This window comes from Manacus vitellinus, unplaced genomic scaffold (assembly GCF_001715985.3).
Source record: "Manacus vitellinus isolate BGI_N305 unplaced genomic scaffold, ASM171598v3 scaffold_55_pilon, whole genome shotgun sequence".
Taxonomy (NCBI): Eukaryota; Metazoa; Chordata; class Aves; order Passeriformes; family Pipridae; genus Manacus; species Manacus vitellinus.
In genome coordinates, this window is record NW_021940651.1 from 19,543 (window position 1) to 42,795 (window position 23,253).

Consider the following 23,253-nt stretch of genomic DNA (forward strand, 5'->3'; position numbering starts at 1 on the left):
CTAAGCACTTTATTCCACAAACTCTTATCACAAATGCTCCATGAAGAAATACCAAGTGACACTGAATGGTAACTTCAGAGCATCCAGCTTTGCAAATATTCATAGGCTATTGATGCAGAAAAATTCCTGAGAAGACAGAAAAGTATTTGTGATAGCAAACTCTCTTGTTCCATAGGAAACCTTGACAGGAGTAGGATGCCCCTTTATCTGTTGATTGCAATGCTTTACAAACTTTCTTCTGAAATACCTCTTACAGGCTACTGTTGAAGATAAGTTACTGCCACAAATCAAAATACCAAATATGTTATGCAAAAAGCTGATCACAAATTGCCATGCAGCTTGAGCAAAAAAATTATATTCAACATCAAGTATTTTCCATTTTTACAAAAGACAAAGTATTAAGACAGAGACAGAAGAAATGCAGAGCTGATTACAATTTGGTTTTGCAAAAGTTGTAAAACCTGCTACAACATAACACATTTGTACTTTTTATTTGCTGGTGATCATCAGGGATCAAGACACACACAAAAGATGTGTGTAGAAGTTTCGTCGTCTACATGTATGAAGAAATCAGCCTTTGAAATACTCTAGTTAGAAGCAACAGTTATATACAGGTTTCTAGATAGATTTTTAGCACTTGGGCAATATCCATCTGAAACATCAACACCACTGTCTCAGTCTTGCCATAAAAAATGCTACCCTGCCAAGGTACTACTTAACTACAATTTAATTTTGGAAATGAAACTAAGACATGTGCATAAAAATTGTGTTAGCAGGCCACCAGATGGTGTTAAACAAGACGAAGGGCAAGGGAGGAGATGAAGTTCATTTGACTGGTCAGCTCCAGAGGGACTAATATGGTTATGCATTGAGAAAAAACTCTGCTCAGAAGCTAAGCAGACAACAGGGATCACACGAAGGAAAGTGTGAGCTGATCAGTTTTGGTTTTCTCACATCTGAAGTTGTATCTTCAGATGAGGTGAAACAAATATAGATTAAGCACAACTAGACAAACAAAAAGAAAGTCCACATATGAACAAATGCAGGATAAGCAAAAAGCTAAACCAAACAGCTGGACTTTATTCCTCACCCTTGCCCGTTGTCCTGGTACCAACTTCCACTCAAAATCTCCCTTCCAGTCAAATAAGCTGCACTTTTAAGCTTACTTTCAAGCACCTTTTCAACTCTGTTTCTTCTGCTATGTGCTCATTTCCTTTACTCATTCTTAGGTGCTTCTCCTCCTTTCTCAATAGCTCAGCATACAAATTCAGTAGCAGCACACCCTCTCCTACACAAAGGACTCCTAGTACTCTCCCTTTCCCATTATCTACCCTCATTTTCTTAGTTTCATTTACCATGCTCAACCACTTCCAGCTCATCATTCTTCCTTGCCTGGAAGTTTTTATACTCTGTCAGGTCATGTTTTTTATCCAAGCTTTCTCCTTCCAAAACAGTTCCCTGCTTACAGAGGGATCAATCCAACATCTCATTGAAGACTCCAACTGTTGCATATGTTTCATTTCTACAGAGGCTCAGACAGGCACTTTGGGCATCCAGTACACAACCCTTGATGAATTCAGTTGCTGTCTTCTATTAAGTGTGTTTAACAATGTGCCAAACAGAGCATATGCCTTCCTTCCCCCCACCAATATAATATTATTGATGTATGCAACAACAAAAAAAGTGCTCTTGAAGTGCATCCACTAAGTCTTAAAAATACTTAGTCTGACACATTAAACCAAGAGAGCCGCTGGAAAAACTACTACCATGTTAACCAGGTGCAAATATGCTTACAGATTTAAAAATGCGACCTGTTTCTTGTAAGGTTTGCCTTAATTTCAACTAGGTAAAAACCTAGGCAATCCAAATACATTAAGGGCAAGGGAGGGGAACAGAGGGAAAGGGAGGAAGGGGAGGGTGCGTGTACTCTGGGTTTCAGATGCTAGCTTTGCACACATTTTACCTAGGGGTTTTACAGCAACGTCTTGTTAAATAAGCTAACAAGAACACCAAATTAACACAAGTCCTGCTGCAAATGCTTCAGTTCTAAACACAGTATTACTAATCTCACTCCTGTTTTTAGGTATCCATATATTCTCTTTTCAGGTTGAAAAATGCTCTTCTTTATGGCTAGCTTTGTCCCAATAACTTATTAGAAGTTTAAATACCTTGACTTCCTTTCGCTTGCTGTCTTCATCTGCTTCATGTTCCACCACACCTTGAGTCAGATTAGTGTAGTTTGCTAGTTTATTCAGAAGAGATGACACCATGGGATTACTATCCATTTCTTCCTGTTGGGTTTTTAAGAATACTGCATTAATTAAATAGGATTTTTTAAAAGTCATGATTTTATAATACTACTTCAAAATATACTCCACAGGTCAACCCTGATTCACCCAAACCAAAAAATTAGCATGATAAAATACCAGTCAGCTTTCAACCAACTTTCTATTCTTCCTAGCTGTTTAACACTTGTAGCAGGGAGGATGCTGAAACTGAAACCAGTACACCGCTGAAAGCTCAACAAAACCAATATTTATTACCAAGAGGTGGCCAACAAAACAAGAACCGGAGAGAGAGGAAAGGGGAGGGAAATAAGCCCTCAGTACTAACTCCCCCACTAACTCAGGTGTTGCTTACAAAGCTCTCTTACAGACTCCAGAATGCCTAGAATTACCCATAGCAGAAGCTGCATCCTCATAGTGTCAGCAGGCTCACAAGATGGCGGGCATCCCCGCAAAAGGCAACGTTGTCCTTCATTGTGAAGCTTGAGTTCCACTCCCAGCAGAGCTATCTGCTTTTTATACAATTAACTGGTGATGTCTACCTGGGCAGGTGTGGCGAGCACCGCCTAGCTAGAGGCCTTCAGTCCCTCCCTCTGTTATGCAAGCGGCATCTCTCCTGTGCATGCATGTGTGCATTGGAATTTCCCCATGCCTGCGCACTATACCTTGGGGGGGTCTTTCCTAAATGAGTCTGGGGGCGTACTTCATCACTCTCCTCCTCACTTTCGCTTTCAAATGCCCTTGAAGGGCCATCAGCCAATAGTGAGGTACCAATTAATTCTAGTTTATGCAAGATGCTTCCTTCAAGGACGAAGTTCTCATTTATCAGCGCTTGTTTTCTCATAACTTGGCATGAAAAGAACAGACTCTCACAAGTGGTTGGGCCAAACACACACCAAAGTAACAACATCTAATTAAGCACGAATACAACACTACATGGCTATGTTGCAACACTTCTTTCATTTTTTTACACTGTCTTACAATATGCAGCTTGAATATAAGGAAAACCTAGAGAAAGACCACTGTTTATTTAAAAAATCTTTTCTCATCACAATACAGTTTTTAGGAAATTCTACTGGTAGGGCTGAGTCATTAGGGTATTCTTCCTGCATCTTGCTTGTGTTTAGAGAGTGATTTCAAATTATTCTCTCAAGCACCTCTCTGGAGGTGCTTAAGGACCTCTGAAGTCTGCAGCTGCAGGCTTATGTATTTTATCTTAAACCACGCATACGAATTCCAAAGTATTCATCTGTTGAAAATATGGGCACATATGCATGTCATATACAGTTCCACATATGTAGTATTACTTGACACAGAAGTCAGCCCTCTTTCTTTAGCCAAGTATCTGCTACGAAACAAAAACATACTAAAACAATTAATAAAATCCAGAGGAAGCATATACAATAAAAAGATTCCAAGAAAAATGGAACCAGATAATTCAATCAAATACACAAAAACTGAATACTGGAAAGAAGACAAGAGATCAGGATCACAAAGAGAAAGACAAGAACTAAAATACCTTTGCCTGAGACAGTAAGTAATGATAACCATGGTCATAATAGTCAAACTTGTTTTTAACAGTTTATATAAAAACTCTAACAGCTGAAAACATGAGAAGAACAAGATTCTAGGAGCCAAAACCCAATAAGACATGCATACATGCCAAAAACACAATTAATGACTAACATTTCTTTGATCCTTAGCACAATTTTCTCTACGATTCAGTGGAAAATAGTAAATAGACATTATTTGGGTCATGCACAGAATGAACTGAAAGACCATGTCCTCAGTGCAAAGATATTTGGCAGAGAGAAGAGATGAGTGTAAGAGAACAACAAGAAAATATTGAGAAGAATTCAACTGTAAGATGGCTAAGCAAACAACGCTGGAAGGACTTTGATTATTTTTAACAGCAAGCATCGAAGGAAGACTAGTTGATACTGCTATAGCAGAACAACCTAGGTTAAGTTTTACTAAAAGTACTATTTCATTGAAATAGTGGTCCTTAAAGGTACTTCCTTTCTATGAATGATTGCAATCACTCATTTGATTAAAAAGGTATGAAACTTCCATTATAAAGTAGATGCTTATATTAGAAATTACAAATACAGTCATGGCCTGTAACTTTGTTTTCTGCCTTTCCTGCTTTAAGATAAGTCTATGATTCCCTTGTTGAACAAATTAATTTGCTAATCCTTTTAAAACTGAATACTGTTCTGCTAAAACTAATAGATTTAACTTCCAACAGCTTTCTCTAACAACAACTTCTAGATTCTAGCCCAAAAAACTTAAACACAAGAAGACTTATTTCATATATTCACATTAACGCACTATTAATGCGTTATGTCACTCAAATCTACTGAAATGGAATTTTAGCAGGAATCAAATTACAAAGAAGTTATTAAAATTCATTTTCCTCCACTATATTTCACGACAAAGAAAACAGGTGTTTGCTCGTCCCAATTAACAGTTAAGTATGTTTCTGGGGTATTTAACTTACCTCAAAGAGAGCCATATTCTTTCCTTCATAGGTGTTTCCTCTGTTCAATTCTGCACTGTTAATAAATGGACGACTTTCCCTGGCAATCCCATCCCCTGGTGGAAAAGTACAACAATTAGAAACAAAATGAAAAAAAAAGAGAACATGGTATACGATAAAAGGAATAGTCAGAAGATGCTGATTTAGGAACGGGTTCTAAAAGCACTGCAGGTGAGTGCCAAATACCGTCTTAGTGTCAGACACGTGGACTTAACATCTGCATTTAAGGAAATTAAGCTTATTTTAACAGTCTAATCTTTGTATAGTGTTCCGTCTCTTAACTCTTAATTATTATTCTTTAACATATATACTGATTTCCCTCCTGTCCTTTCTAGTTTACCTAAAAACACTTGATAATAGCACTTCACATAAACCTTTTGGGCAACAAGAATAAAATAAACCCCCAACCTACCTTTTTATTACTTTACTGACTTCCTCAAAAAATCTCAAGCAGTTAACGCAGGAATTTATGAAAAAATGATGTGAAAGGAATTATTCTTTAGAGGTTGTGGGGACCCTTCTGGGACACGCTATACTTACTCCTCATTGAAATATAAACCTCATTAACCTGTAGCTTCCCTGACCCGCTCTGGCACACCTCTCAAAAAATACTGCATTGTTTTCACTGCCTTCCAACCCACACACTACGAAACCTATCACATGCTGATGCTGTCACAACATCGGCATTTCCAAATAATCTCCAGTCCTTGCCTATGCCACTTTGCCCCTCTGCCCTTTTGCCCTTATATTCAGAGGTTACAGCAATAGTACCTACAGAATCTCTTCACTACAGAATTAAGGAACAGTTGGAGAAGAAGTTGTACTCTTTTTCCCTGTATCCTCCCACTGCCCCCTCCAGGACACTTCTCTCCACATAAAATCCCAGAAGAAAGCTCTTGCAAACACAGACACCAGTCTCAGCATAACGTATTATCTTCATTGTAGAACAGACAGAAATAGATCTCAGTCCCTTAATCAGAAGAGGGACTGCATCCCTGACAGATTTCACACCACTTTTCATAGTATCCCTATAACTGTTGGTGTCATGACATAGAAACCATGTTCTATCACGAGAGACCCAGAAGACCATTAGGGTTCTAGAATTAGTTACCCAATCCAGAGAAGAAATATTGATGATTTCATCCACCACTACTGTTCTTTATCCAGTGTATCTCCTTCTATCCATATCCTCCTACTTATAGTTTTCTGTTTCTCTACACTTTATAATTGGTCCCCCACTGCTTCACGTCTTACAGGCGTCTTACAGGTCTTACACATGTCCCTCCTCCAATAAAGCTTAATGCAAGGCCAGCAGAAGGAGAACTGTGAACACAAAACAATCTCCCTCATGGACCAGCACCTTGAGGTGTTTTACAGCACATGGAACATGCTGGTTTGGCACAAGATTATCTGAGAAATTGGCATTTATCCTTCAATGGGCTCCATTATACTTAGAGAAAGGTTCAGTCAGCTTTTCCATAGACAATAAAAAGCAACTTTGTCCTCAAACAAATACATTCTGATTCCTCTTATCATCTTGCAAGAGCATATGAGCACTAGAACTTCTTGCCTAAGACACTGTATTTTCTTCCCAAGATTTTTGGAACATTGTTTTTCTTTTAGCTCCCTTCATTGAAATGACATTATTTTTGCTACAGTTTTTACAAACCATTCATTTAAAGGTACATTCCCAAATAAAAATAAAAATAAGATTGTTTGATATTAGTCTTGCTGAAACCACACTTCTATTGAGTTTGTCACCTACTGACAGCCAGTAGCTGTAATTATTAGCTAAATATTAGTACTCTTTTCAGAGTACTTCCAATCTCTTCAAAAAGGATTGCTCTTCAAAAAGAGAGCTGGGAAATTTCAAGTATTGTTTTGCATTCACACAGAATGTAATGTCACTGGAGTTACTGCTCCAGTGGGTATCATTAGACTAATCGAAACATCAAAAGGGTAGCCAAAAGGATAATGTGAATCAATATTCACAATTCTGAGGTAAAAGAATATAGTTTTGTATTATCAGCTCTGGACATAAAAATCAGTATCTTAGCACTATAAAGTATTTTAAATTGTACGTGGGAGAATAATGAAGCCTTCTTTTATATACTCGTATTTCTAAACAAAGAGTTACTTAGCTTCGCTCCAGTAGGAAAAAGCTCAGAGCACAGTATCTCTAACAAACAAGTCTTGTCAAATGTACCTAAGAGGCTTCAAATAGAAAAACAGAGAACTCAGGTTTCCTACGCTTCAAATGCTTTTTCAGTGCTTCCAACCAACATTCTTCCCATTTTAAAGCTTTCTAATGTTAGTCTTCAAAACAGTCTGTCACTACCAGACTACTATAAAGTCCGGTTTCTCTAATACAGTTGTCTCTTTTTGTATTTGTGAATGTTGGTACAGCATATTTATAGCATTTGACATGATCAGCATGACCTATTTTAGCTCCATTTGAAAGAGAATGAATGTTGAAAAAGTGACTGCAAAAACAAACTGACAAGTACTCTGTCATCTGCAGTTTGTTGACTGTAATTGTAATTCTACAATTATCAGAGAATCATGAAATCATTAAAGTTGGAAAAGAGTTCTAAGATAAAGTTCAACCTTTAACTGAACATTACCATGCCAACTAAATCACAGCATTAAGTGCCACACCCAGTCATTTGTTGACCACCACTGGGGATGGTGACTCCACCACCTGCCTGGGCAGCCTGTTCCAATGTTTAATAACCCTTTCAGTGAAAAAATTCTTCCTAATGTCCAACCTGAACCTCCTGTGGTGCAGCTTGAGGCCATTTCCTTTTGCTCTGGCACTAGGTGCCTGAGAGAAGAGGCCCGCCCCCGCCCTGTTACAACCTCCTTTCAGGTAGTTGTAGAGAGCTACAAGGTACCCCTAGAGCCTCCTTTTCTCCAGGCTAAACGACCCCAGCTCCCTCAGCCATTCCTCGTAAGACTTGTGCTCCAGGCCCTTCACCAGCTATTTTGCCCTTCTCTGGACACACTCCAACACCTCAGTGTCTTTCTTGTCATGAGTGGGCCAAAATTGGACACAGAATTTGAGATGTGGCTTCACCAGTGCCGAGCACAAAGCAACAATCACTTCCCTAGTCCTTCTGGCCATACTAATTTTTTTAGCAAGCCAGGATGCCATTGGCCTTCTTGTCCACCTAGGTACATCGCTGGCTCACGTTCAGCTGCTGTCAACTAGCACCCCCAGGTCCCTTTTTGATGGGCCAATTTCCAGCCACTCTTCCCCCAGCTGGTAGAGCTGCATGGGATTGTTGGGTTCAAGTACACTTCACCTTACTGAACCTCATACAGGCACACCATTAGCTAACCTCCAGTTGTCTGTGACCTCCCCGGTTAATGATGACCAACAATAATGATGGAGATTGGCTTGGCAAGCTCTTCTGCCAGTTCCTACAGGTCCTCTTTTTGTTGTTAATATATTTATAACCCCCCTTATTACACCTTTGAGTTTTCATCATTGCTATCAACAAAATCATCTTCACTGCAAATTAAAAAACATCACCTTCTGGAGTATGTTTATTTAATATGTTTAGATAGTGTGGTGGATTAACGCAAGCAGGAAATTAAACTCCAAATAAGTCAGTAAGGGAGGGGCGAAAGCAGAAACTATGGGTTGAGATAACAATTTATCAAAAGCAAAAAGCAGTGGAATAAGAACCAACAGCAATATTAATAACAGAAGTATACAAAAAGAGGAGGTGTTTTACCCCCAAAAGAGGTGTTCACCACCTCAATTTAATTCCATGTAGCCATGTAGACCAAAAAGAAGATGACAGACAGTCCCTGTAGGTTGCGCCCACATGGCTTCCCCACACAAAGACAATATGGCAATCATTCCCACACACCACACTATGTGGCTGCTGCAAACAAAGGCAAGATGGTGAGGGGCTCCTGTGGCTAGTGTTTCCCTGACTCCCAGTCCAAGACAACAAAAACCAACGACAAACAGACCCCCTAAAAGCTAGGTTGTCTGAGTCAGGTTGTGCTGTTGCTTGTTGGATTCCAAATTTTGGATATGAGAAAAGCAATTGCTAAGTTTAAACAGAAAACCTTGAGTCACAGAAGCTGGGGAAAAACCTCTGAAGGCCAGACCAGATGTCATTTGTTGGAATGCTCTGCCAAGAAACAGGGAGATGGTGCTCTGATGTTATCAGACCTCTGCATAAAATTCATTGTGTTCCCCCCTTTGCATATCTATACTCTGTATCCCTTGTGTCCCGTAGATTCAATACCTAATCCTCCCTGTAAAATCCCCTCAGATAAAGCAGGGATTTTCCTGTGATGTAATTGTAAGACCCAAAAGTTCGTAATTTAGGTTTTCCCCTTTACCTCATCTCTGGAACCCCCCCCAATTTTAATAGCACAAATATGTAACCCCCCTGTTAAATATGTAAACCCTTTAAATATGAAGTTGTATGTCCAATAAAGGATTCCAGTTTCTGCCTCCAAACTGGGATCGTCTTAGCTTTATTGACTCACTACAGTTGCTTTGCTGGGCTCAGTTCCTCACAGGTGCCTGCGCCACTGCTTCCACCATTCCGCCACACTAGGGGTCAGTCCCATAGGTCACTTCTACTTTCCTACTACTCCGCTGCACTCCTTTCAGCTCAGCTGGACTGGGCTTGACTCCTGTCAGCTGGGCTCCCCCTAGCTGGACTGGGGGTTGCCCCCACTGGTCTGTTCCTTGCCAGCAGCCTCCCCAGTAGCACTGCTGTTCAGCACACATTGATTCGGTGTTCCACCTCTTTCCTTTCAGCACCATGTCCCGTAGCTTGCCTCAGAGAAAATGGGAGGAGGTGGATGGCAGAAGCAGAAGACAAGAGTCCACAGGGCAAATGCTGACAACTTCCCAGGAGAGAGAACGAGGCAAAATAGTGCCCACTTCTGGGGGTGCGCCCATTTCCTTCCTGAAACCATACCCCCTAGTGAGGACGTGGGTGGTATAGAATAACTTAGCTGCAATCTGGACAGATGTAGTGAGCCTTACAAACATGTAACTCAAATTGATATATATTACATCATTCTGTAGAAAGAACTAGCTTCAGGACTCAACACACAGTCAACATCTATGGTGAAGTTAACCAAATCAGCTGTTTCTATCTTTAGCTCATCCCTTCTTCAAAAGAAGATTCATTAGAAAAGAAGTGATTCATGAGAAACCCAGAACTAAAAAAAGACAGGATTTACACTTTTCACAAATGCTATAAATATTGCCCTCAGTGCAGCAAGTGAAACTGAGACAGCAGAAAAAACTATTTCAGTTGCTTCCACTGAGGTAACATGGAACATAAAAGAAATAGGCACTTCATCCCACTAGTCTCAAGCCATATACAGCTTTACATCTCAACCCTATTCCCTTCAAATCTATAAGTAAGCTTTAACATAGTCAAATCATAGAATCATTTAGGTTGGAAAAAACCCATTGAGTCCAACCATCAATTTAACACTGCCAAGTCCAACACTAAATGTTCCTAAGCACCACATCTACATATATTTTAAACACCACCAGGGATGGTGACTCAACCACTTTCCTGGGTAGCATGTTTCAATGTTTGAAAAGCAAATCACCTTTCCCTTAGGCTTCTTTGAAATTGTATATGTTTAAACTCTTCTCAGGTGTGGAGTTAAACATACAATAAAAATTTTAACTTCCAATGTAGTTTTAGACATGTCTCTAAGCTGCACGTCTTCTGAAGTCCAGTTTCTGCAATTAAAGCACTCCAAAAATCTACACATACTATTGCTTGATTTCTGAAAGTAACTGAATTTACAAGAGTTTACTGGCAAAAATCTTAAATCTGGACCAGTATTTCATTTTGGACCACTATTAGTGTTAAAAGATCCAGAAGAAAAGGCAAGTAAAATAATAAAAAACCTTCTAAGGGTTTGGTTATGGTACATTTCATCTGTCTTCTGACACATGAAAAAAAATCCACCTGTTGAAGTGACACTCCATTCTAACCAACATAAGTGACCAAAGCCTAAACTTTAAAATTAATCTGTTTCTACCTCCATACTCACTTTAAAAATTATTATTACTAATTCTCATCTGCTACAGAATGTTCACATATCCTTGCACAATTCTGTGCTCACTGATGGACCAGTAGACAAATTAAAGTCATAACTAATGTACCTTTCCTAGAAGCCTGTCTGGTATTTTCTATGTTGATGAGACATGCAAAAATCCCTAGTCTTGACTTCTACAGATACTCAAGCACTATAGTTACACTTACATGGAAATTAGCTGCAACAAGTTACATTTTCTTTTCTATACAAGACATAGAGTTGCAAGAAGAGAAAGTAGGAGACCTCTCAAGTGTGGAAGGTTGCATTCAGTGTTCATGCAGACAATCCCACTGTGAACTCCTATACACCCCAGCCTTCCAGCTGCCTATATAGTGTAACCCACATAAATTATCACAAACCGTCCCAGTGCTACGCTGGCCTTAAATTTAAAACTGCCAGTGCCATCAGATGATTTCTCACTAACATTTCCACATACCAAACAAAACTTAGGTCAGAAGTTTTGCATGTCAGAATTCAAAGTGTTGGTCACAGAGGCAAAAACGGCACTCTGTCTAAATTCATATTCCTTAGATTTCGGAGCAGTGATCCTCACAAACATTGACAGGTAGAATACTTTCGGGTATGTTAATTATTAAATTTCTAAGCTGATCTGAACTGGCCCATTTTATACAGTGTAAAACAGAACCCAAATGTATAGCTTAAACATGCTGAAGCCACCTTTGCCAAAGAGGTGGCCCACTCATTTGGAGGTTGGACTAGATGATCTCCAGAGGTCCCTTCCAGCACCAGTAATTCTGTGATTCCCCTCTCGCACTTATTACCCACCTATTTGTATCCCCATATCATAGTGTTCCTCAGGGAAATGGAACTATTTATTATAAATGCCTATGTTGTCACTAGAGAATCAGTGTACAAACGAGCAATAGTTTGCTTACAGTAAGCAAAACAACTTCCTTAGCATTGATGACAATACTACTAAATCATAGACCTATGACTTTTTTTTTAATGGTTTTCTCCCTTTCCCACCTCTGCTTCCTCCTCTGCCCCTGAATCACAAGTGGCAGAGTATGAAAAAGATACGTTACAGGTGTTTTGTTATAGAGAAAGTGGAAAAGCATGGCTTGGGGTAGAGAAGGAAATGATCATTTAAGTGATCCTAAATTTCTACTATGATGCCTGTTCAAGAGATTAAGGACAAAAATATTTGACCATCTAATCTGATATCCTATCTTTACATGGGTTGCAGAATTTAATTTCTGCATTAGGCTCTATAACTTTGAAAAAACATACTGAAATTCGACCAGTGTATCTCAATGTTTTCAGAAACTAAAATAAGGAAAAAAACCCATCAATTTATGTTTATAATTACCAAAAAATAATCTCAAATTGTTTCTTATCTATTTAAATTTGGCTGTTTTCAAACTTCTAGCTATAATGTCTTAGTACAGCTTCCAAATTTAACTACTCACTATTAGTATTTTCTCTTGAAGGTAACTATACTTATTCAAATCATCTCAAGCTTTCTTCTGAAAAAGTAAGATAGTTAAGTTCCTAAAATATTTTCCTAACTTTTAATCATTTTTGTGGCAACATTCTCTACAGGTTTTAAGTTATGCAAAACCAAAAAATTCAAACTTTAAAAATCAAATACAGCCTTCTAATACCAGTCTCAGTCAACGCTATTTACAGGAGTATAATCATCACCTCTCTATTCCAAGGATCAGGCTAGCCCTCTTTACCACAGCATTAAACCAAGCTCATGCTATTCTATTCCAGTCTGACCCCTAAATCCTTTCCAGATTCACTGCTTCCTCACAGTCATACACTGTCATCATTATTCATATTTAAGTAGTGCTCCTATCTGCTTTTTGTATTCAAGCACATTTTGTCCAAAAAAGTAAGCACCTTTGTCTCCTGACATGCTGTAAGTTTTAACATCTATCTGAAAAATAAAACCAGATTGTTTTTAAATGGCAAAAGAATTCAGGTGTTGTTCAAAGGAATGAGAATTATCTAAAACTTTTGAACAGCATGGCCTCAAATAAGATAGCTCAGCTCTGAAAATGTGTAACTGTTCTCCAAACAAGTACATGTGTAAAACAAAACAGCTTCAATTCCCACCAGAAGTTTCTAATTTTATATGCTGGTATTTAAAGCAGAACCACAGTTGGAGAATAATCCTTCACAGAAAAGTCCTAACTTTTCAGTTTCCAAAGGGCAACTCTTAATCATAGTCCATATACCTTGAAGTAGGTTCTGTTTAGCCAAATACAGGTGAAAAATAACAGTTCTTAATAAAAACAATGGTAACATTTTCATTCAGGTAGTATTTGGTCATATTAAGAACAAACCACTACAAAATGAGAATATGAAAATGAGATCCTGTTTGCACGAGGGTAAACAAGCACAATGTAACTAAAGTCTTTAAGGCAAAAATACATAAAGTTTGAAAGTCAGTAAAGCTGACATATAGGAGTGTCACACTGAAGAAAGCTGCCTGTGACAAAACCTGTAATTCTACCTTCTCTACTATGCATATTTACTTCCTGTATGTCCAAGTTTTTGATTGGCAGGCAACTAAAGAGAAGTCATAGAATCTTAAAAATAAAATTTCTTGACACTTCTAATCCAAAAATATACAGAAGCACTCTCCAGAGCTCTAATATATACTACTTTTTAAAAGCCACTACCTTGCCATAATTCAAATTATGAAAAGGCATCAATAACCTTTCTTGAACACATCTTGTTTCTGAATTTTTGTGCAAGATGGGTTTAAGAATTCAGTGCAACCTAACCCAAAGCTTCAGGTTATTGGGTTTTTTTAGTAATGAAATGTCTAAATATATTTACTATATCATCCATTTCTTAGATTATTTTTATTAATGATTAGCACAATTTACATAGGTTATCTTGCAATGCAGGACAAAGTGAATTTAACCTCCTTGTAAACCCCTTCACATAATGGAAGATTCTAATACTACATCCATCACCTTATCAACATTGCTAAACTTTAGTTTTTACTTAGGCTACTATTATAACGAAGCACAACTTGCTTCTTATTGACAACACTGCAAAAGCTCTTTATAACTCTTTATAATACAGCTAGAAGTACAGGAACCTGCTGTTTCAGTAAAGAGACATTAGGACTACGGCATTGTCTTTTAAAGAGACTCACTTGGATTTGGCCCACTTTCTTCATAATCTTGTTCACTCATGATTAAGGAAAATCAAAATCATTCCCCTCTGCTGATTCTTCATGTATTAAGAACTGGAACAGGCAACTGACAGTTGCTTCCTCCCAGCTTTGTGTAAGACCTCAAATCCTGTTTCCTATTAGCATTGGATTAATCCTGAAACAAGTCATTAAGGCGTCAGGCAGCACTCAGGCAGCACGAAGCATGCACATGACACAAACTACATGACAATCACAGAACTCTTTAAAGGGAATTAAGCTGGAGGATTTTCGTCAGCAATAAACACCCTGCTTAGTGAAATGGGAAGGATCAAGCCACCAAAACATTCCACATCTTCACCTAATAATAAGTGCCTTTAAAGTTTTATTTCTATCAAATAAATTAATTTTAAAATACTTCCACTAAACAGATCAGTATAGATTAGCAACAGTAAGTATTAACCTATTCCAAAGACCTACCTACTATTAAAAAGCCTATTTTATGCACCAAGTATATATTAGCAAACCTTAAGCAAATTATAGTTAACTGTAGTTATTAGACATCAATTTTATATAGAAATTAATTAAATTTACTTAAGATGTAGCAGATGAAAAACATTTTAAAACGTAATTCTATAACCTTTTGTAAGCTCTTTATAAAACTAAATATTTTTAAATTACAAAGGGTCCTTTTCAAGACTGGCTGCATAATTTGTTAACTCTCAAATTAAATATGTTGCTGTTTTCTAGTTTATATTAAATATGTTTACATTAATCTATTTCTCTTGGTTTAAAAAGAAACACATTGGGACATAGGAACTCCAATAATATGAACTCTGCTCCCCTTTAATAGAGGAATAAAAAAAAATTGCGAGGAAGTTATAAGTGAAAAAATAACAGTGTGCTAAAATGAAATAACGGTAACTACAAAGATACAGAGGAGAAAGTTTACCCACAGCTATGGGGTAACACCACCAACATGGCCAACCAGGAACAAAGGGGAAACAAAACGATGGATGGTTTTCTCCCCCTTCTTCTAAATCACCTCCCTTGGCACCAGTGCTGCGCCATTCATCTCCACTGGGGTTTCGGGTTCCGTGCAGCTGAAGTGGGCAGCGAGGGGGAGGAGTCCGGCACGGGGGTCCAGCGTATGGGTCCCAGAGCAGCAGTCCCCGGGGGGCTTCAGTACTCAGGCGGCAGCGGTGGTGTGGGCGGCTTCGGCATTTAGGTGGCGGCAGCAGCAGAGGCACTTGACGGGAGCAGGCAAAGCAGCAGAGGTGGAGGGGGGGGTGCCACCAGCCCACAGTGAGCAAAGCAGAGGGGCTCGCAGCTGGCTCAGTTGCACCTTGGAGCTGTCCACTTCAGCACCATAACTCCTCAGTAGCACTCTGGATGGGTCAAAGTAGCAAGCAGCAGAAGGGACCAAGTTTCACTGCATTTTTTTAGGGACAGCAAGTCCTCATCACTGCAGCAACTGAGGCAAGACAGCACCCTTTAGGTTCCCGGTGTGGCTTTTCCTGTTGTCCAGGCAGGGACAGCTGCTGGCTGCAGCAAAGCCTCCCCTCCCTTCCAACACCCCATGAGGGGAGGGCAGGGCAGCCCCCTTCATATGGCATAATGGTATGAATATTCATGGCTGTAACTCTCTTCCCTGGCTTGTAGCCATAACACTATTACACATTCTATACCAGCCTTAAACAATTTCATACAAACTCTTTCAATTCTATTAAATGGATGTTAGAGCTTAGAACAGACTAGTTCTTGCGGTCAAATTTTTGAATAACATCCAAAATGTACTCTTTGTGATCATAACACCTATGTCACAAGCATGGTCAACTGCGGAAAGGTTGAGACAGTTGCAGGCTCCTTCCCAGCCCATTCCCAAAGTCTCTTCTTCCTAGAACCAGCTCTGGTGCTTACTAATCCCCTAGAAGAGGGCTAGTATGGGGCTATGTTTTGGATTTTTACTGAAAACAGTGTTAATAATGCAAAAACATTTTCATTACTGCTGAACAGTACTTACATGGTGCCAAGGCTTTTTTCTGCTTCTCCAGCAAAGAGATCGCTGGTGCACAAGTAGTTGGGAGAGAACACAGCCAGGACAGCTGACCCCAACTGACCAAAGGTACGTTCCACACCATATAGTGTTATGCTCAGCATATAAAGCTGAGGGAAGACAGAGGAAAGTAAGGGCCATTCAGAACGATGGTGTTAAGCATATAAAGCTAGTGGAAGAAGAAGGAAGGTGGGGGCCATTCAGAAGGATTGCACTTGTCTTCAAAAGTCACCATTATGCAGAATGGAGCACTGTTTTCCTGGAGATGGCTGAATACTTACCTGCCAGTGGGGAAGTGGTGAATGTTTTTGCTTTGTTTGCATGTGTGACTTTTGCTTTACATGTTGAACTGTCTTTATCTCAGCCCCCTCTCACTTTTACTCCTCCAATTCCCTCTCCCATTACACCAGGGGTGAGTAAGCAAGAGCTGTAGCTGTCGGTTGGGTTTAAACCACAACATCGTACATTTGATGCAGTGATTGATGACAGAGCCAAGTAAAACATATTCCAATCCTGAAGTACTCTTATTAGCTTGGAGTTGAGGAAGGCAAATAGAAACGTGACAGGATAAGCTACACTACTAGCGGAATTAAAGTTCTGCTAGCTACTGTTTGGAAAGTTCACAAAGCCATGGCATACAAATAACTGCACTTATACAAATTATAGTGCGTAGCAGAGGTGCTCCTTGTTTAACTAGTACAATGGAATAAGCTGGAAAATAAATACTATCTGATTATGCAAGAAATACCACATAAGTCACAAAAAGATTGTATAGGTAAAAACAAAGCAGGAGAATCCATTTAAGTTGATAGAATTCACTAAAACCAAGGGATGCACTTTGTCGGGGGGAAATCCTAAAGCTTTAATATTTCTACTGCTATTTAGAAAGTCCCCTGTGAAAACATTATATAGTTAATTAGTCAAAAGAGAAAAGAAAAGAAAAAGTACTAATTCTTTCATTCCCCATGCTTTAGTATCTGTTTTTATATGAAGCAACAACACAGTTCAAAGATGCAGAAACAATTCATCACGTCTGTGCTGTCAAAAAGGGTGGTTTTCTGCATTGGGGTGGGGGTGGAACAACTCTGTTGTTCTGCAATGAGCTAATTCAAGGAAATAAACCCTCTTATAACAATATTTTAAAAACAAGTGCTTTTCTGTCATAGCTATTTTCCTGTCCACTGAGACTATAATCACTTACAGTTAGCTCTTAGGTAATAAGTACAGTGAGACTTAGCATTTCACTCACATGAAATTAACACAATGGAGTAAAACTAATTTGCTATCCATTTCATGCATTAAGACTCTCTCTCTCAAAAAAAGGTCAACACTGCAATGGCCTAAAAGAAATGTTTAAACAGTTACAGAATGCTAAGTGACTGTAAAATGCTTGCTCCACAGTGAATTTATTTAGTCTATTATCCTTAATTCTAACTCCTTTAATTGTGTCCATTTCCCTTAGCACTATCAATAGCTAGCAGAAACACACATTCAAAATTATATTAACCAGTGAAAGGATCAATTACAGCACCTTGGCAGAGCTCAGTATACATACATATACAACCAATGCCCCCTAGAGCAAAGAAAATCCCTGTGGTCTCAGGCATCTCCCATGCCTGTGATCAAATGTAAGGTATGCAACAGGAATATTATTTTCCACTCCAACACTGTACTATAACATACAGCATTGGGGTGGTGGGGGAAGACAGATTCTGTCTCACATGCCTAAAGAGTTCCTTGAAAGAATCAACAAGCATATAGATTAATGAAAACCTAATTTATACTGTCTGCCAAGTTCTCCAAAAGACTTCTTAGGAAGTGCTTCTTTGAACATACTTAAGGAAATAAAACAGCCATGGAATGAGAGAAAAGAGATAAACCATAGATAAATAACTAAGAAAATAGAAGACAAATGTGGTGTGCTCTCAGAGGCAGAGACAGTCATTGAAGTTCTGCTGGGACACATGCTATTGCACACATTAATAAAAAATAACAACAACAAAACCCTTTCATTAAAACAAAAACAAAAACCCACACCAAAACCCAAACAAACAAACAGAAACAAACAAAACAACCAAAAAAATCAACCCCCCAAAAAACCCCAGAGATGTGACAGTTTAAACTATTTAGGATAGTTGAGGTGCAAACCAAATGTGGAGACCTGGAGATCTCCAAGCCTATGTGAATGTTAAAGCAACAGGCAAAATTTGATGTAGAAATGTATACATATATATACATATACACACATGAAGAAAAAATCCTAATCCATCTGGGCTCCAACTGATGGTCACCACTCATAAATTACATACTTTGGTTATGACTGTGGCAAAACACCAGTTCAATACTTGCTTTTCCAACCACGGACTGAATATCAGGAATAAAAAAGGGGGAAAGAAGAAGAAAACAAAACTGTTTGTTCACAACTTGATTATCATGTGCATTTCTGGAACTTCCTCCATTTCAAAATGAACAAAAGTGGAAAAACTTCAGAGAAAGAACAGACGGTAGAGCAATAAGTATGGAATAGCTTCTATGTAAAGAATGACTAAATATGTGTCTTCAGTTTGGAAAAATTATAGGGTTAAGATGGGACAAGATTTATCAAGGTTTATCATATGGAGAGGGACCAGATTAATTTAGAACTTAATCTAAAAATCTAAATTCACCAAAAAATGAGAAACTAATCCAGTTTCATATAAGACATCTTTTTCTGGTCTACAAGTTGTTGGAGCCTGAAAGACCACGTGAAAAACTGTATCATATTTGCCATCCCATGCTCATCCCTAGACCTGAGCCTTTAGCCACAATTGGAAACACCATGCACACTACTGGCTAGGCACATGAACAAGGCAGAGAAGGGTAACTAATCCATGGAGATGAAAAATAATTGAAGACATCAGTCTGCATTTTTTCAGGATACAGCAAACTGGATGAATCACAATGGGATGAAGGGGAACATGCAATACTGCATTTTTCTGTACAGTAAGTTCTGAACTACAGACTGGATCTGTGTTTGAGTAGAAGTTGACTGAAAATACACCAGACATCTCAGTAGTTTCCCTCCATTGCATATATATACATATATATATATATCTGTATATACACCTCTGCCAACTATTTCCTGGTTTTCCAATAAACAGCATTATACAGAAATTCACAGCATCCATGCTCTATTAGTTATATGATGAATTCTTGGTAGATGACCAGGTTTGTCACTGCTATTCCTCGTATCTGAGGGTCTTCAATTTGAAAAGATTTTCTAGGAGCTAGTTCTCGTATTAGTTTCTAAATAAAAAAATGCTGTGGTGAGGTAAATAATACTATGGGATGCTAAAAATACGAGCTATGCCTTGAAACACCTGATACGCAGAGCTGCTAATGAAATAGGAAGCTAATCCAACCTTATGAAGTTTTGACATGCCTATCTAACAGAGAGTCACTACAGATATGTGTGAAAACAAAAGACCCAACACAAACCAATCCCAGAATTTCTCATAAAACTTCATACATTGCTGCCTACAACAGAATCGTATTTCCTTCTCTTCTTCAACCAGTTACTATTTCCTGACTACCCTTTCTTTGTAGTATATTATAAACACACTAAAAGACACGGGCACATGTTGTCTGCTACTTTGTGAACATTTGAGTCAGCAGGCCCTCAACTATGTTGTTCAATTGAAGCATTAATTTCCACTCTGCCTCCCTACTCTTCCCAAGTACTACTTTGGCCAGCGCTATAAACCAGCCACATAGCCACTCACAAAAGTATTCTCCTCCTTCACACATGGAAGTGTGTTCACATAATCAGAAAATGTGAAGCTGCAGAATTTCAGATTATTATGAAGGAGCCAAGATCATAGAGAAAGAATATCCCAGGCTACTTACTCCGTTATCACACAGATGAGTATCAGGTAAGAATGTGTGAAAGGGGATAAATGCACAGAATTATGCACTAATTGATAAGTGCCTTGCTAATAAAAATCAAAACTACTTTACTCATGACCTAATGGCTGAACAGCATATAACCTTCTTCCTTCAAAAAAAAACATCGAGTTTGATGGGGCAGATTTTTTGGGCTTGGGGTTTTTTTTGTGTGTGTGTTTGGTGGGTATGTTTTTTTTTAAAAAAAGGCAGTCAAGGAAAAAATGGCTTGGTTTTTAAGACAGATAATTTAATCAAATCAGATAAAATTCTAGATTTCTAAACAACTGGAACAAAATGATATGCTGAGCTATATAGGCTAAAGATGAGCCAAAGGGAAAGTTCCCATTCTCCTCTATTTTACTTTCATCTCTGCTCTTAGCTTGACCCACCTCTTACCTTGACATAACCCTAGCCATTCTCACACTTTTTGCAGGACTCGCTCACCTCAACTCCAAAACAGGGGAAGCATGATTTGGTTTTTTGCAGGAGTTTAGTTTATTCACAGTTTAGCATGTTGAACCAGGCCAGTAAAATGTCTGATGAGCACCAAGGTCAAGTGCAGGCAAAAGGAAGCAAAGCCAGTGATGTAGAGGAGGGCAGTGAAAGAAATATTTACTCTCTAGTTTTTTTCTCAAGGCTGAAGCAGGGAGAAGGGCAGTCCTTCTCTGAGCAGCAGGCTTTTAGATGGGCTTAACGGTTTTTAGCTGTACTAATATTTTAGAATTCTTTCTAGTTTTCAGAAGAATGACTCAAGAATTATTTCATTTCACATCACTAACTTAACAATTCCATACAATACCCAAGTATGTTTTTCACTTCCCAAAACTCTCTATCAGAGTACAGCATGTAATCTTTTAATGAAGTCAGAGCTCTCCAACTATAACTTGCGTACAAATCAATGCCTTCTCTTTTCAGCACTTTACTCTTTAATCCCTATGTTACCAGCACACAGGAAGAGTCATAAATAAATTCATCCACTCAAGTGATATAGATCCATAACAGTATGGATGCCTTGCTGACTAGCCCTTCTACCAAAAGAAAATTTGTCCAAACAGATTAATGTCATACTGTTGTCCTCCATGTAGTACAGGAAATAAACTGTTGCCACAGTTTATACTGGTTTGGTTTTTCTATTTCATTTACTTTGGAAAAAGAAGAAGCAATTATTAGAACACTTGCTCATAGTTTGGATTAGACTAAGGGAAAGGCAACTACATGTAGTATATATCTTTTGTGCGTAAGTAGGGGAGAAAGCTCTGGGAGAAAATAATCCAACTTTGTTAGCTTGGTGTTTTACTAGATCAGCTTCCTAAAATAATGTAAATACATTAAGTTTGTCAAATATCTGTTTTCATTCAAATGCTACATCACATTAGGCGATAAGGTATTAGCCTTATTAATCTGTCATCCATACCACAAAAAGGAAAAGATGCCATTAAGAGGAATTGCTCTTTACAAAAAAATCTATTCCCATCACCTGTGATCATCTAACATAATTAAAAAAAAAAATCTTTACAGAAGTATTGATTGTAACACAGTGTCCAAAAAAACGTGCTAGATTTAAAATACTTCTCAGTGCTAGCAGCGATTCACACACCACACTTGGTACTGCTGCCACAACACGCTTTAGCAAGAGGAAGTGTTATGAGCCAAAATTACTGCTTCCCCAGCAGTGCCGCATCATCCAAGTGAGAAAAGCACTAGCGCAGGTAAATACTCATCCCCCTGCAAGAAGGGCTGTCCTGAGCAGCCCCTCACTCACGATGCCTAAGCTCCTCCTCCGGCTTGATTCTGCTCCCCCCAGGAGGCTTCAGGGGCAAGGCCTAGCAAGAGGCAATCTCCGAACACCACGGCATCATGTAGCAACCACCTATTTAACCTGGGACACGGTCTCTGATGCAAAAGCACGTGGCAGGACGAATACCAGGTGCAAGGCAAGTAAAACTGTACTCTTCTTTGCAGTCTGAATCTTTCCTCCTATCCCTCTCTCTAGTGAGCTCCAACAGGACTTGGCTTTTAACAGATCTTAACGGTTGGACTTGATGATCTTAAAGGTCTTTTCCAACCTAAACGATTAACTCTATGACTTTTTACCCCTGCCTGTTGAATGGCCGTGGGCGGCGCTACTCCCGCCCGCTCCCCGTCGTAGGCGGGAAGCGGCCTGACTGCCCCACATCGCCGCGGGCAGGCGCCGCGCCCGGCCGCCTGCGGGCTGCGCCGCTCCTCCGCCGGAGCCGCCCGTGACTACTTCCTTTCGGCCAGCGGCGCTGGCTAATAGAAACAAAGAGAAACAAGCTCTTGGCCACCCCAGGCGCTAGACTTTCACCCTCTCCCGAAGCGCACTTCTCCTGGAAAGATAGTCCCGGCACCGCTCGCTGCAGGGAAGCAATGCGGCCCCCCCAGAGTCTACAGAAGCCCCTACAACGGCGAGCCGGCCCGCCACATGCGGCAGACCCGCTTCTTCCCACACAGGCGCTCTCTTCAGGCGCTGACCCCCAGCACCTCCCCACTCTCTCACCGGTGCCCCGGTCCCTCTCGTCGTCTTCATCTTCTTCCTCCTGCAGCTGCCCATCCCGCTCCGCCGGTCCCCGCTCCTCGCCCTGCGCCTCCACCGGCACCACCGTGAAACTCGTCGGCATGGCGCAGACAGCCCCAGACCCGCTGGCACCTCCTCCCAGGGCAGCGGGCCGGGTGAGCCGGGCGCTGCCGCCTCCCTCACGTGAGAGCCATTTCCTCACGCGGGGGGGCGGTGGCCGGCACCGCGCCGCCGCCCTTTTGCCGCCTGACTGATGGCGCTGCGGCCGCAGCTCCGAAGGGAGAGGCCCAGGCCCGGCATCCTCTCGGTCTCAAATCTTGCCTTGCAGTTATCCTTCTAGTGCTAAGACCACCGGGCGGCTGCTCTTCTCGTACCACCAGACAGAAACTGCCTTCCAAAGAAAACCAGAGATGGGCTCTAGGGCCCTGATTCTCCAGGTCACTGAAGGGATGACATCATCCAGAAGGCCCAACCACGAGATTTACGATTCACCTTTTGGACAAGTGGAGGAAGAAGTCCACTCTGCCTTTGGACTACCGGGAGATAAGGATGGTTCCCAGAAATCTGGTCCCCTACACAGCAGCTATGCTTTGCAGAGGACAGGTGAAGGTCCTGTGATTCAGGTTGGAGTCAGCATGTAAATTCTGACCTGAAGTAAAGCAGATTCAAAGAATCAATGGA

At 39.9% G+C, this 23,253-nt stretch overlaps 1 protein-coding gene across 1 annotated transcript in view; it reads right to left on the bottom strand.

The window, feature by feature from the left end:
- Positions 1-22,769, bottom strand: part of LOC103754845 (solute carrier family 12 member 7) — a 40,448-nt gene extending 17,679 nt beyond the window's left edge. The window contains exons 1-3 of the mRNA XM_029963213.1: positions 22,555-22,769; positions 4,786-4,880; positions 2,169-2,291 (exon numbers count right to left, since the gene is read on the bottom strand). Of these exons, the coding sequence (XP_029819073.1) occupies positions 2,169-2,291; positions 4,786-4,880; positions 22,555-22,675 (339 nt within the window). The 5' untranslated portion in view covers positions 22,676-22,769. The remainder of the gene's footprint in view (positions 1-2,168; positions 2,292-4,785; positions 4,881-22,554) is intronic.
- Between the last annotated feature and the right edge of the window lie 484 nt (positions 22,770-23,253).